Raw genomic sequence first — 15184 nt, 5'->3', positions numbered from 1 at the left:
AGTGAAAAAGCATGTCTTAAATACATGAAAAAATACATTGAACATACAAATATATTAGAGCTGTCAAACGATTAAAATTTTCAATCGAGTTAATTACAGCTTAAAAATTAATTAATCGTAATTAATCGCAATTCAAACCATCTATAAAATATGCCATATTTTTCTGTAAATTATTGTTGGAATGAAAAGACACAAGACGGATATATACATTCAACATATGGTACATACGTACTGTATTTGTTTATTATAACAATAAATCAACAAGATGCCATTAACATTATTAACATTCTCTTAAAGCGATCCATGGATAAAAAAAACTTGTAGTTCTTAAAAGATAAATGTTAGTAGAAGTTATAGAAATTTTATCTTAAAACCCCTCTTAATGTTTTCGTTTTATTAAAATTTGTAAAATTTTCAATCAAAAAATAAATTAGTAGCTCGCCATTGTTGATGTCATTACACCATGCTCGCTCCCCAAACCCATAAAATTATTTGGACCCAAGCACCAGCAGAGGGCGCCAAACAACAAAAAACAGGTAACAAGTAACAAGCGGACATTACACTGCTGTCATTTTAATCTGAGCGGGGCAAGTGCGTTAACTGTGTCAAATATTTTAACGTGATTAATTTAAAAAATTAATTACCGCCCGTTAACGCGATAATTTTGACAGCCCTAAAATATTTATATTTGGGAGTGGGGGCGCTACTTCGCGGCTTTTCAAAGATTGCGGCGGGTTCTGGTCCCCATTAACCGCGAAAAACAAGGGATCAATGTACTTCAATCAATGGAAAATCGTTCCACTTCGGTCCCTTGATGAAGAGCCCAGCGGTGAGGTTGTCCCATGCAAAATGGCCGAAAGTTACTTTATATGCCTCGTGACATCTATTCTTATGTTTATCATATCTATGATGAGGACTGCGTTACTTCAGTTTAAAACGCCCCACTGGAGCGCGCTGTCACAACAATATTTTGTTATTTCTGCCTTTTTCTGAGACCTATAAAAAATAATTTATGAAAGTAACAAGAACATTTTGGCAGGTCGCCTGGCATAAATCAAATTACTTCTTGAGTGGCGCCACGGGTTCTAAAACAAGCGCACCTACCGCGCATGCGCACTTTCGAGGACGGGGCTGTGCAGCGTTGACGTCATGACAGTAAACTTCCAGATACCCGTATGTCCTCGCGTGTTGTGGTGCACCGTGGAAAGATGTCGGAAAGGAGAGTGCCTAGTGGAGGAACTGCTCTCACGAAACCAGCAACAAAGACCCAGCGCCGCGTTAGTCATTGCTAGCTTTCAACAAAAGTTGAAGGATAGATAGTCACTCGCAGAAACGGAGCGGTGTGGCGCGAATGGGTGGCTAAAAAACGCCCTAATCCGAAGAAGAGACCGAGCGGGACGAGTCGAGAAAGAGGACCGCGTGAGAAGTCTTAGCTTCGGCTTCTCGCTGGGTTGGGGATGTTATCCGTACTGTCTTATGGCAGATTGGTAGCCAGGGCAGTCCTCGGTGGACTTTCGCAGACGGACGGGCGCGACTACAGCCTCGTCACCGCTAGCTATGGCTTCGGCAAGGACTTTCGGAAGGGGATTCTCAAGAAAGGGATGTGCTACGGGGACGATGCCTGCTTCATCGCCAGGAACAAAAGCGCCGACGTTTTGGGTAAGTTCACCCCGATCGTGGACACTTTCAACCCGACTATCTGCTTTGATGATACCTAATTGACCTTCAGTGGTCCGTCAACCACTGCACGTGGACTGACCTCACGATGAAAACATAACAGCCTCCACCCCCTGCGCTAACACCGCCTTAACCTTACGTTTTGACTCTTATTTTGAAACACGTGTTTGCTTTAATAAAGTACATTAATCTTGTAAAATCTACAGTGAACCGAGTTATTAAATCGTTCTAATATGATCTCGAAGAGCAGTTTTTGCGCCGTTAACCAAACGACCTTTCACCTAGATACATTGAAACGTCAAAGCGGCGCAAGATAATAAACGGAAACGAGTCGGCGGGTGTAAATAAAGTGATTTATAGACATCCAGAGACTAAGTTGACGCAAATTCTAATCTATCTCACTGAAAACAACAAGGTCAGAATGGTCGAGCATGGAGGCGGCCATTTTGCTAACAGGTTTAGCACCGCTTAGCTTGGATGAAATTCGCTATTGTCCTCAGACATGTTTAAATGAGTGAAACTTCGTTTAAAAATGTTTTCATGTGACCTTCCGAGAGCAAGACTTTGTCTTAAAGGTATTATTCTTTGAATGTACTAGTGCGGACGATTTAGCCTTTAAAATGTATGCATATGAAGTGGAAAACATGACAAAACCACGTGAATAGCTTGTGTTAAGACTTGTAAATATATTTCAAAAGAGTCTAAGTGTAATTTAAGTGATTCCATCACACAGATTTACATTTTCCAATAAAAATGGTACCATTCTTGCAATAACTGATCAGATATTGAAATTATAGCATATCAGACAATGCTCCATTGATTATGACTACAGAGACAAAGGAAGAACATTTTATGATCTGATTTTCTAAGATCGATATCTCAACACTGAGCAAAGGTTTTTGCACGACATTTTCAGGAGATTTCAAGTGCTTAGATGTGATATGTTGTCATTAATATTGTGATCGACCCTTGTCGACCTTGTAATTCAGGTGAAGGCTATGTGAAACTACAAGGGGAGATACTCCACAATCAAGCTAACCTAAGTGGTCAGAAGATTGCAGACAAGCAAACTATTTCGCAAACAAAATATTCACATCTTGTGTACATTTTACGTGTTATAATTTTGACCAATGCAGTGTTATTTCAAACATTTTAAAATGTATATTTAACGATTTTGAAGATGAAAGACGAATCATTTTCGGACTATAAGTCGTTTTTTTTCATAGTTTGGCTGGAGGTGCGACTTATACTCTGGAGCGACTTATGTGTGAAATTATTAACACATTATTATATCATTTCACATATTATTTTGCTGTTTTGGATTTACACTGGTGGTTTGGTAAACTTGTTAGCATGATCTTTATGCTATAGTTATATGAATAACTCATAGTAGCTGCGTTACGTTAACATACCGGCCACGTTCGTAACGTTATCATACTGTACACTTATTCAGCATGTTGTTCTCTATTGTATTTTTATTTTAAATTGCCTTTCAAGATGACATGTGTTCTATGTGTTGGATTTTATCAAGTAATTGCACATTTTTGGGCTGGTGCGACTTATACTCAGGTGCGACTCATAGTCCGAAAATTACGGTACTGATGTCACCAGATTATGATGTAGTGCCTGGGTTTTTGTGTTGTGAATTGAGTCCGACCATTTACATTATGCATAAACACTACAAAAAATAACTGCTGACCAAAGTACATAATAGGGCTGCAGCTAATGATTATTTTAGTAGTCGTTTAGTTGGTTTGAATAATCGAGTAATCGGATTAGCAACATAAACATTTAAAATAACGGATATTAGCCTCAAATGGTATAAAAAATTAATGAGCAAAAAAGAACAATTCGCTAACATAGCAAAAGTCCAAGCAACGTTTTTTTTTTTTGTTTGTTTTTTTAACAAATCGTTCAAACACATATTCCCACTAAAAACGACAAAATAACCTATGAATAAAATTAGGAATGCATTTAAAAAACATGTTAGCTCAAACAAAAATTTACCTTATGTCGGTCTTAACAGGGAGCAGCTGGATTCGGCCATGTTAAATGAGTTATGTCATATTCACTCTTTCCACTAGAGGGTAGTGTATCCACCCAATCGATAAAAATAAATGCAAACACTTTCAAAACAAACCATTACAACGCCACTTTGATTAAACAATTGCATTAAAAACATATTAGCTCAAACAAAAACTGAGCTTAAGTTTGTCTTAACAGGGAGCAGCTGGTTTCAGCCATGTCAAATGAGTGATGTCATATTCATTGTTTCCACTAGAGGGTAGTGTATCCACCCAATCGATAAAAATAAATGCAAACTCTTTAAAAACAAACCATTACAACGTCACTTAAATTAAATGCATTAAAAACATATTAGCTCAAACAAAAAATTACCTTGTTTGTTTTAACAGGGAGTAGCTGGATTCCGCCATGTTAAATGAGTGATGTCATATTCACTGTTGCCACTAGAAGGTAGTGTATACACCGAATCAATAAAAATAAATGCAAACACTTTCAAAACAAACCATTGTAACGCCACTTTAATTAAACGAATTCTCAAAACAAAATTCAATTCAAATCTTTTTTTCTAATCGAATTACTGGAGTTAATCGAGTAATCATTGCAGGGCTAGTACATAACCATCTTCCCAACAATAATGTTCCATTAGTTTTATGTACGTCGAATTTTTAGGATTTCTATTCTATGTCGGTCAACTCTGTGTTTAAAATAGCTCTCTTGGAAGTATGGCTGTAAATTAAATTGAATTGAATTGAAGGGAAAGATTTGCGTTTGCCGTCACAGGTGTAGCTGATGGCGTGGGAGGCTGGCGGGACTACGGCGTCGACCCATCTCAGTTCTCTGCAACATTGATGAGAACCTGCGAGCGACTTGTGAAGGAGGGCCGCTTCACTCCTAGCAATCCGGTGGGCATCCTAACATCTGGTTACTATGAGCTTCTGCAGAACAAAGTTCCCCTTCTTGGTAAGACACAACAAAGTTATAATCCCCTCATCGCACAGGATAATGGCTTGATTCAAAGTTGTTTATTGTATGAAATGTAGACCAAATGACAAACTAAAATAAGTTTTAACATCATTTTTGTTAAATAAACAGTTCGGCTTTTGCATTCATTTCAAGGACAATGTGTTGAGTACTTGAGCTGAAGGCTGAGTTTCACCCACCAAGGTTGCAGTTAACACGCATTATAAATAACAACTGAACACCTCGAGGTCTTAGGAGTTTTTTACTTTTTCGTTTCAGGGAGCAGCACCGCCTGCATTGTGGTGCTGGACCGACGGAGTCACCAGCTCCATACGTGTAACCTCGGCGACTCTGGTTTCCTGGTGGTGCGCGGCGGCGAGGTGGTGCACCGTTCGGACGAGCAGCAGCACTACTTCAACACGCCCTTCCAGCTGTCCATTGCTCCCCCGGGAGCTGAAGGAGTAGTGCTCAGTGACAGGTGGGAGGCGATGGCTCGTGACGCACTATGAAAAGAGGCGCGCCTTGGCCTTTGCTGTGCTGAGCATGTGCTGTCTGACGTAACGGGAAATCTGATGAATTATTAAAGGGACAGACAACACCGAGTACAAATGACCTTTGTGTGATTACGGTTGCTCAAAAGTATTCAAGTATATAAAATGAAAATTTATTGAGACTTTTGATAGTGAAGAAAATAATGTTAATACACAATAAATGACACCACTTAGGCGCGGGCCTTTTGACATGACATTATGAGGAAAAGGACAACAAGCAACAAAATAATCCAGAGTTATTATAATATTGCAAAAAAATATATATTTATATTTACACTACTGAACCAACTTTACAAAAAAAAGAGAACGTCCAGCGACAGCAAAAAAAGTCAAAATTACAACCAAGATCGCTCAATTTATCATGCTGTATTTTTTTCATGTAACACGAATTTCCACGCAAGTCGAAATGAACCCTTTAAGTACCCATAAATACCCCCAAAATCTCCAAATAACTACCCAAAAGCATGTATAATATATCATTGTACTGTCCTCGCTAAGATGTTGGAACCAAGCCCGAGCTAGACAGCGAGCTAAGCTGTAATCTTTCCCCTCTCCATCACTCAGCTGCGCGTGGAAATACTCTAAGCTTCCTGCGCTAAAATATAAGCATGCATCACAGAACAAAAGTTAACATTATAATCAAATACACATTTTGCCAAAGGGCAGAACAGTCACATTAATAAAATGAAGTAAATAATATACTGTGAGGTACAATAAAATACTGTTTACGTGACTTTGAAAAAAAAAAAATGGAGAAAAATGGCAGACGAGCAATCAATGCATTTAAAAATAAAATACTTCCGCTTAGCCTGACGCGATATAATTAAATAAATGAGGATCTACGTACAACAAGAGAAAATTGGCTCACTTGCATTACAAATGTTCGCTAGCTTAAATGCTATAAAACGCTAACATTTATTACAATGTTCTAAAACGCATAGGCACACAAAAAACTGCTAAATATACTTCTGAACTAAATAACGAATGCATAAACAAACATATTAGCCCAAACAAAAACATAGCTTCTGTTGGTCTTAACAGGGAGCAGCTGGATTCATTCATGTTAGACGAGTTATGGTATATTCACTGTTGCTACTAGAGGGCAGTTTATCCACCCAAATCAATAAAACTAAATGCAACACTTTAAAAAAAAACCATTACAACGTCACTAATTAATCGAATACTTGAAGCAGCAAAAGTTGATTTGAAGCTTATTTTCTAATCGAGTTAATTGATTAATCATTGTAGAGCTAGTCTCGAGCGATTGTAATGTCGCAGTTGGTTTTCAAACTTTACAGTTTCATGTACAAATTAAAATGTGCTGAGATGATACGTTGTGGCTTTGAGTAGTCCACAACAAGACGCTGGATTTTTAAAAAATGTACAATTTTCTGGAACATTAATAACGGATTAATTTCGTCTGGATGTCTTAAACAGCATACGACAGGAGAAAAAAAGTCTTAAATGGCATTATTATGTGATTTAGAATCATATTTTGAGACGATTCGACTATATACAACAATTTAGCAAAGCGCAGATGACGAGAAATTAGTCTTTTAATCTGCCGGTTAGCCACGCCTACCATTATAGGGCTTTAGCGTCCCCAACAGGTGGATGACGTCAGCGGTAGACTGGGCTTATCGGGTTTTACTATTCAGCCCATTGATGGGGAATTATTCAGATTGAGGAAAACGCGACGAAAAGAGCTGCAAAATGTCACTGTTTCAGTCTCTCTACTCCAACATTATCACAGGATATTCTTTTTATCCAAGTATTTTCCCCCAATAGCTATATAAATGGCTTGAGAAGGACCAGTCAGCCCGTCGAGGGGGAACTATTCACAACGCGGAAAACGCGACGAAGAGAGCTGCAAAATGTCATTGTTTCTGTCTCTTTACTTCAATATTTTTACAGGATATTCTTTTATCCAAGTATTTTTCCCCAATAGCAAAATAAATGGCATGGTCATGACAAATAACAGTCTTGTGCTAAATGGAATATGAAATGATAAAAATGCATTTATTCAGGACGACATGGCAGAATTACTCCATAATGGTCAAAACTGTCGACTTCACCTTTACTGTCGCAACTTACCTCCCGAACGATATTTTATGACACCTAAATCGGACATATGTCATTTCCCTTCCCTGGCTTCGGAGAATTAAACAAACCAAAAGGCGTGATAGCTAGCTAATTTAACTCAGTTGTACTTTATGTGTCTGGGAGTGTTCTTAGATGGGTTTGATCTCCGTAAGCCTCCATTAAATGCAGAACATTCATTGGAAACTCAAAATAGCATAGAAAAGGCCAAGTTTCGCTTTTTCACCCAAGCAATACCAGGCCATAATGCTCCACAAATACATACCTTAAAAAAATAATCATGGGGAAGCCCTGATTTCAAGGTTTCTTATGTGTCGATTTAGCAAACCTTAGCACAAACAATCCAGCACAAGCACTGCTACATACTGCTAGTATCAAATAGATTTAGCGCTCTGGTATGCCCTCATCAGTGGAAAACTGAACAAGGTTGAAAAAACAAAATGCCATTAGTGGAGGCATGACATAAAACCGGTTGACGAATACTGCAGTTTGAGTGGTCGGTGGAACCTTGCTTCATGATTTTAATTCTCTGTTAGCGGACCAAAGGAAGTAATTCCTCCCATTAAAGTTAATGGAATAAAATGATCCGGTCCCGCCCCAGAAATCCAGTTTCCTTTCCAATGATGATGGCCCCAACGGAACCACAACACTTTCCACGGCTTCCTAATGGTACGAGCACTTTCATTTTAGCACTCGTGGGAATTTAGAGCTCGATATTTTCATTTCACATTTTCTTCATAAACACATTTGTTAGTCGGAATGTGACAATACAATGTTTCAAAATTGGGATCTTATCGATATGCTCTCAGCAATAATCAATCAACTGCCATTGAAGGCACTTGACGTCCAATTCATTTTGACTGGGACTAGGCGAATGAAGGAACAAACTACTTGTTTTTAGCTCGCTAATTACTTAGATAGCTAGTTTTCTGTGAAATTTCTGACAATTCGCATGTATGTACAGTGGGGCAAATAAGTATTTAGTCAACCAATAATTGTGCAAGTTCTCCCACTTGAAAATATTAGAGAGGCCTGTAATTGTCAACATGGGTAAGTAAACCTCAACCATAAGAGACAGAATGTGGAAAGAAAAAAACAGAGAATCACCCATTGTTTGATTTTTAAAGAATTTATTTGCAAATCATGGTGGACAATAAGTATTTGGTCAGTACCAAAATTTCATCTCGAAACTTTGTTGTGTACCCTTTGTTGGCAATAACTGAGGCCAAACGTTTTCTGTAACTCTTCATAAGCTTTTCACACACTGTTGCTGGTATTTTGGCCCATTCCCCCATGCAGATCTCCTCTAGAGCAGTGATGTTTTGGGGCTGTCGTTGGGCAACACGGACTTTCAACACCCTCCTCACCCCGTGGCGTCAAAATGATAACAAGAACGGGGAGCAAAAATCCCAGAACCACACAGGGGGACCTAGTGAACGACCTTCAGAGAGCTGGGAACACAGTAACAAAGGCTACTATCAGTAACACATTGCGCCGCCAGGGACTCAAATCCTGCACGGCCAGACGTGTACCCCTGCTGAAGAAAGTACACGTCCAGGCCCGTCTGCGGTTCGCTAGAGAGCATTTGGATGATCCAGAAGAGGACTAGGAGAATGATTTCTATGGAGTTGAGATCCAGAGACTGGCTAGGCCACTCCAGGACCTTGAAATGCTTCTTACGAAGCCACTCCTTTGTTGCCCTGGCTGTGTGTTTGGGATCATTGTCATGCTGAAAGACCCAGCCACGTCTCATCTTCAATGCCCTTGCTGATGGAAGGAGATTTTCACTCAGACTCTCTCGACACATGGCCCCATTCATTCTTTCCTTTACACAGATCAGTCGTCCTGGTCCCTTTGCAGAAAAACAGCCCCAAAGCATGATGTTTCCACCCCCATGCTTCACAGTGGGTATGGTGTTCTTCAGATGCAATTCAGTATCCTTTCTCCTCCAAACACGAGAACTTGTGTTTCTACCAAAAAGTTCTATTTTGGTTTCATCTGACCATAAGACAGTCTCCCAGTCCTTTTCTGGATTATCCAAATGGTCTCTAGCGAACCGCAGACGGGCCTGGACATGTACTTTCTTCAGCAGGGGTACACGTCTGGCAGTGCAGGTTTTGAGTTCGTGACGGGGCATTGGGTTACTGATAGTAGCCTTTGTTACTGTGGTCCCAGCACTCTGTAGGTCATTCACTAGGTCCCCCCGTGTGGTTCTGGGATTTTTGCTCACCGTTCTTGTTATCATTTTGACGCCACGGGGTGAGATCTTGCATGGAGCCCCAGCTCGAGGGAGATTATCAGTAGTCTTGTATGTCTTCCATTTTCTAATAATTGCTCCCACAATTGATATCTTTACACCAAGCGAAGAGTTACAGAAAATGTTTGGCCTCCGTTATTGCCAAAAAAGGGTTCATACCAAAGTATTGAGATGAACTTTTGGTATTGACCAAATACTTATTTTCCACCATGATTTGCAAATAAATTCTTTAAAAATCAAACAATGTGATTTTTTTTTTTTTTTTTTTCCACATTGTCTCTCATGGTTGGAGTTTACCCATTTTGACAATTACAGGCCTCTCTAATCTTTTCAAGTAGGAGAACTTGCACAATTGGTGGTTGACTAAATACTTATTTGCCCCACCGTATAACAAAGTTTCAAATGCATTACTGATGAGTTTGGAACCTATGTTACTTAAGTTATTTTCACAATTACCGCTGGACCATTAACGTCACCGGTGCTTGCCCATGTCCAACATCCATTTAAAAATAACTCCTCACGAAGAAGCTCTTTAAGGCTTCTGGAAATAAATCTGCAGCAGTGACGACAACAAGATTCTCTGGCAAGGCCAGACTGCTACCATGTCAACAGTGGCGAGTTAACAGACACTGTCTCCACACTGCCGCCTTCTTAATGATGAAGTAGAAGAGTTCCAGTTTCACTTGACTCTCAACACTCCTTTTTTTATTCCACTTCCAGTCCTGAAGCTGCCGACAGTTCCTCCTTTGATGTACAGCTGGGTGACATCATCCTCACCGCTACGGATGGCCTCTTTGATAACATGCCAGACTACATGATCCTTCAAGAGCTCAAAAAACTCAAGGTGTGAATTCCTTTTTCATTAGCTTACTTATTTTTTATCCCGTCGTAATTGTTTCACTTCCTTTTCAGACTACAAACTATGACAGCATCCTGCAGACCGCACAGAGTATAGCAAAGCAAGCGCACAACCTCGCCTACGATCCCAACTATATGTCCCCATTTGCACAGTTTGCTTGTGACAATGGCCTGAATGTAAGAGGTAAGAATGTCCCTCAGTTGCCAGGAACATTAACATTATGCAGTCACACTGTTGCTTTTGTCAACAATGACGATAATTAAAGTAGGGATGTCCCGATCCAGGTTGCACTTCTGATCCAATACCGATATTGTTTTGCACTTCCGATCCGATACCGATACTGGCCGATACCGATGCCGGCCTATCTGAGCATGTGTTAAAGTTATTTAGCCTCCTTACTTAGTTGTCAGACTCATGTTGAAAAGAGTTTTAGTACTCCTGATAACAACTAGCCAGCTGAATTAGGTGAGTTTGAATAACACACAACGGTTGGTAACAAGAAACTGACCCGTTTATTCAGTGACAAACACAAAACATAAATAACAAACAGAAATGGCATAGTCAGTCAGTAAAACGTGGAAATAATATTGTAAACTGTCTTAAAAAAGCAAAACACAAACAACTTCAGTGGAAAATCCCACAACCCCCCCCCCAAGCTATTAGATGCTTTTAATGTTTCGAGCATTAGTTACAATAATTGTATAAAAAGCCTCTCAGGTTTAAATAAATGACTATTTCAGTATCAAGTTAACATTTTAAAACAGTAAATAAAATACTCAAGTCCCCATTCTGTATCAGCAGCTTTAAACTACATTCAATTCATTTAATTTTGCGAATCAACTGTTAAAGTTGTTAAAATTACTCCCGTTATTCCATAATTTTCCTTCTGTCTACTTTCGACATGTGAAAGTTTTAAAACTGTTTTGAAGATAGATTCAAGTCAAGATTTTGCCGATTTAGGAGTATTTTAGATAAAAAGTTAATTAGGTTCGCTTGGAAGGTTCACAACAGCCAACTAGGGAAGTCTCCTGCTTTCAGTTGGCGGCCGTTTACTAACTCATCTAGTTTTCCGTACTTCAATGTTGCTGACGCAGTCGAGTCTGTCGTTTTGCATCTAGTTCTATATACATATGATATCTATTATCTACAGTTAAACGATGTTGATGTAGTTTGTAGCGGCTGTCAGCAGCAGTCAGGTATTGTGTTTTTTATCCAGCGGCATGAGTTGAGCTAAAGCCGTGAGTTGAGCATTGGCATTACCCGGGTATACGACAAGCATGATGTTTACTCTCGGGACGCAATGCGGTCCGTTTCTCACTGCGTCCCGAAGACCGCGCCGTGTATTGGTTCCGCTTTACTCGACATATTTCATAAATCGGAATTTGGATGTTTGTGAATCGTTCTCGAATCTTCCACGGCCGAATCGCTCAAGGATGTAATGACGGCTGGGCATGGTGTACCGCGGTTCTAAGTGTTGGATGGTGCGTCTTTACTCACGAGAGATAATGGCTCGTCGTCCAGAATGAATTCTTCGACTCTTGTTATTCCCTGGGGTTTGGGACTGTCGAGTGCCAGTTTGTCACGCATCGCAAAAGTTTCTGCCAGTGTTAGTTGCGTAGGACCTTTCTTTTTGTCTTCGGTTTTCTTAAAAAACTGATTATATTTTTTGTGGTGGTAGTTCGCTAAATGTTTGATTAGGTTGGTTGAATTAAAACTTCTTACAGCCATTCTAAACTTTATCCCCATGTAATTTTTTTTTTTAACCCGTCAATACCCGTCGATGGTATGTTTTGCCCGTCGACGCATTTACGTCATCAATGACGTCGACTAGTCGGGACAGCTCTAGTCATAACACTGTCATAGGACCAACGTAATTATGGCATTAACGAGTGCTTATGACAGATTTCATTCAGTGTTGTCCGTCAAATTATTTCACTTTTGAATGGATGTAAAAGCTGGACATCAATGGAGGTAGTGGCAAACTTTGCCGGATGACACATCTGTCATAAGCATTCATTAAGGCCTATGACTGTATCATGTCATAATTGTGACTGTCTTATGACAGTGTTATGACGCCGCTGTCAAATAAAGTGTTACCTATTAACCCAAATAAGTCAACAAATTAGACTCAATCGACTATAAGCCGCAGGATTCAAAACGAGGGGGAAAAGTAGCGACTTACAGTCCGAAAATTACGGAAATAAGCATTTCCTCCATAAGACTAACATGAAAATTAAAATGGCTGCGAAAAACAACACTACTCCTTTTACACAGTCATTAATTAAAATAGGCTAAAAAGAAACTATTTCCAGCAATAGACCCTACCCACGTGACGTCACAACTCCGCCCTCCTGACTGGTGCCGCCCAATTGTCCGTCAACACATCGTGTTTACCTGTTACGGCTACGTACATTCCTCCTATTTACGGTGTGTTTTTCTGCTCGTTAACATTAATAATCAAAACGGTGAAGGCGTGTGTGGCGGTCGGTTGCAATAACAGAGAAGGTAGACGGAGAGACTTGAAGTTCTACCGGATTCCGAGAGACCCGGAGTGGAGAGAGCGAGATGGGCTGCTGCAATTCGACGAGAAAACTGGGCTCTAAACGATTACCACAGATTATGTAGTAGTCATTTTATATCTGGTAAGATGCATTTAATATATATTTAGAGGGCTTTGGGCTGACAACCACAATTAAGATCATTGCTAGCCTAATCGCCGACAACATACACGAATGTATGTAGTGAGAGTGCTATCGCTAAACCATATAAACATTAAAAGCCCTAGCTCCATTGACAAATGAAATGAAATACATTAGACTTGACAGTGGATGTTAGCAAGAACAAAAGATTTTGAATTGAAAATTTCGTAACTCACCTTTCCAAGCACAAGATAGATTCCTGCCGAATTTTCGTGGACGAGGACCTGTTTCACCCAACCAGCAACGAAGTATTTATAAGCCTCCAAGCTCTTAAAGTTTTTCAAACTTTCGTGAGAATAGGCTGATTTTGTGTGGACAAGATAGTTGTAAATATCAGGGTAGCTAGCAGATGTCAGGCAAATATGGCGAAGTCAGCAGGTCGAAAAACATCGATTTAGGCATCAAATATGGATCTGGCGAATGGATAAACTGAAGCTTTTCCACATAACGCCTTTTATGCAACGCATCAAGTGAGTTTACGGCATCCGAAAGCACCGGGTCTTCCATGAAATGCATTATAAATTGCTCGATCAATTGAGACCATTGATATTACAGATACAAAATGACGGACAAGGGGGCGGAACAATACAGCGATCACGTGATTTTGTGACGTCGGTGGGTAGGGTCTGTAGCTGTTATGATCCGCGAATGCGGTGAACAAGATTGAACCCAAAAACAGACAACAGAGGGGAAGCGTTCGGGGATTTAATAATCACAAATAAAACAAAACACGAGAACGTGATAAGAAGGGAATAACAAAAGGGGTCCGTGACAAATAGGTCGACGGGGATCAAAAAACGCGAAAACCGAGCGGAGGGCAGAGAGCCAAAAAGACAAACAAAAATACACTCAATACCTACACAAGGTAGAGGATCACAAAACTAAGACGTCCAATGAACTAGAAGGCAAATACAAAGCGACTCGAAAGCAGTACGTGTTAATGGCGACCAGCAAGGGAAATATCTCGGCGTTCTTCTCCCGGATAGCCTGCGTTTATATACTATAGCTGACGAGCAGGGATTAGCTGTAGGTGCGAGGTCGGCACGCCCCCACAGCCGGCTCGACAACAAAAACAAATTCTGACAATCAGCAGAACGCGACAATAGCTGGCCAAACCGGGCCCCCGAACTTGAAAACTTCTAAAGTACTTTATAGTAGCAGGCGCCTAGGCTTCCCCAAACCTTTATCAAAAGAAAATTGACTTACCTGCTCACCTCGAACCCCTCTTGTCTGTTCTGCAGGTGGGAAACCGGACGACATCACGGTGCTGCTGTCCATTGTGGCCGAATATACGGACTAAGGCGCGTGTGGGCTCTGATGTGTTTGCGTGGTCTGCAGGGCTCACTTAACCCCCATCCGGACCCGTCCACTTGACTTCCTCGTGGCCCTAGGACACAACACCTACTTGTTCACCCTTGCCCTTTTGGTTTTAGTTTCCTCCTGTTTTACATTGATCATGATGCAGAAGAAGCCTAACACTGCATATAAGCCCTCCAAATTACACCTCATTTCATAACGTGGTAAGAGGAGTAAGCCATTTTTTGGGAATGGTTCGTTGGTGACAATGAACACACAAGCTCAAGAATGTCTTTCCATTGGTGTTATTGACACCAAATTCGAGAAGTTGGTTTGGGGAATGAAGGAGGAACATACAACAGACAACATGCAAAGTTCTCTTGGTTTGAGACTGGGGGCAGGATGTGCCTATGCCAGGTTGTAAATAATTTTGGTTTCGTTGAATTACTGTTGGGAGAGTTGCGTTCACAGACATTGTTTGAACGAACATTTGCTGCGGAAGTAAAGGGAGCACGTGTGTATGTTTGAGTGATGTTGCGCGTCATTTGATGTTCACAAAGAAACTCTATAGCATCTGGTAATGCTTACCGTTGCAACCATAGGTCAGGTGTGAAGATAAGAGATGTATATTTTTTAAACGGTAATGTTTGAAAGTGTATGCCTGGATAAAATGCTGTATTTGCTCTTATAGTGATTTAATTGATGAACTGCCAGAATTGCCAGGTTTTCATATTAAAATAATTGTCAAGATTTGTATCCA

General features: G+C 40.3%; 1 protein-coding gene across 1 annotated transcript; it reads left to right on the top strand.

The window, feature by feature from the left end:
• The first annotated feature begins 1175 nt into the window (after nucleotides 1–1175).
• LOC130905500 (protein phosphatase PTC7 homolog) lies at nucleotides 1176–15184 on the top strand. Its single transcript, XM_057818989.1, has 6 exons — nucleotides 1176–1659; nucleotides 4483–4662; nucleotides 4942–5140; nucleotides 10291–10414; nucleotides 10483–10612; nucleotides 14370–15184. Exons 1-6 carry the CDS (start codon nucleotides 1458–1460, stop codon nucleotides 14426–14428), a joined length of 894 nt encoding a protein of 297 aa, XP_057674972.1. The 5' UTR covers nucleotides 1176–1457; the 3' UTR covers nucleotides 14429–15184.

This window comes from Corythoichthys intestinalis, chromosome 17 (genome assembly GCF_030265065.1).
Source record: "Corythoichthys intestinalis isolate RoL2023-P3 chromosome 17, ASM3026506v1, whole genome shotgun sequence".
Taxonomy (NCBI): domain Eukaryota; kingdom Metazoa; phylum Chordata; class Actinopteri; order Syngnathiformes; family Syngnathidae; genus Corythoichthys; species Corythoichthys intestinalis.
This window is presented reverse-complemented; position numbering and strand designations above follow the sequence as displayed.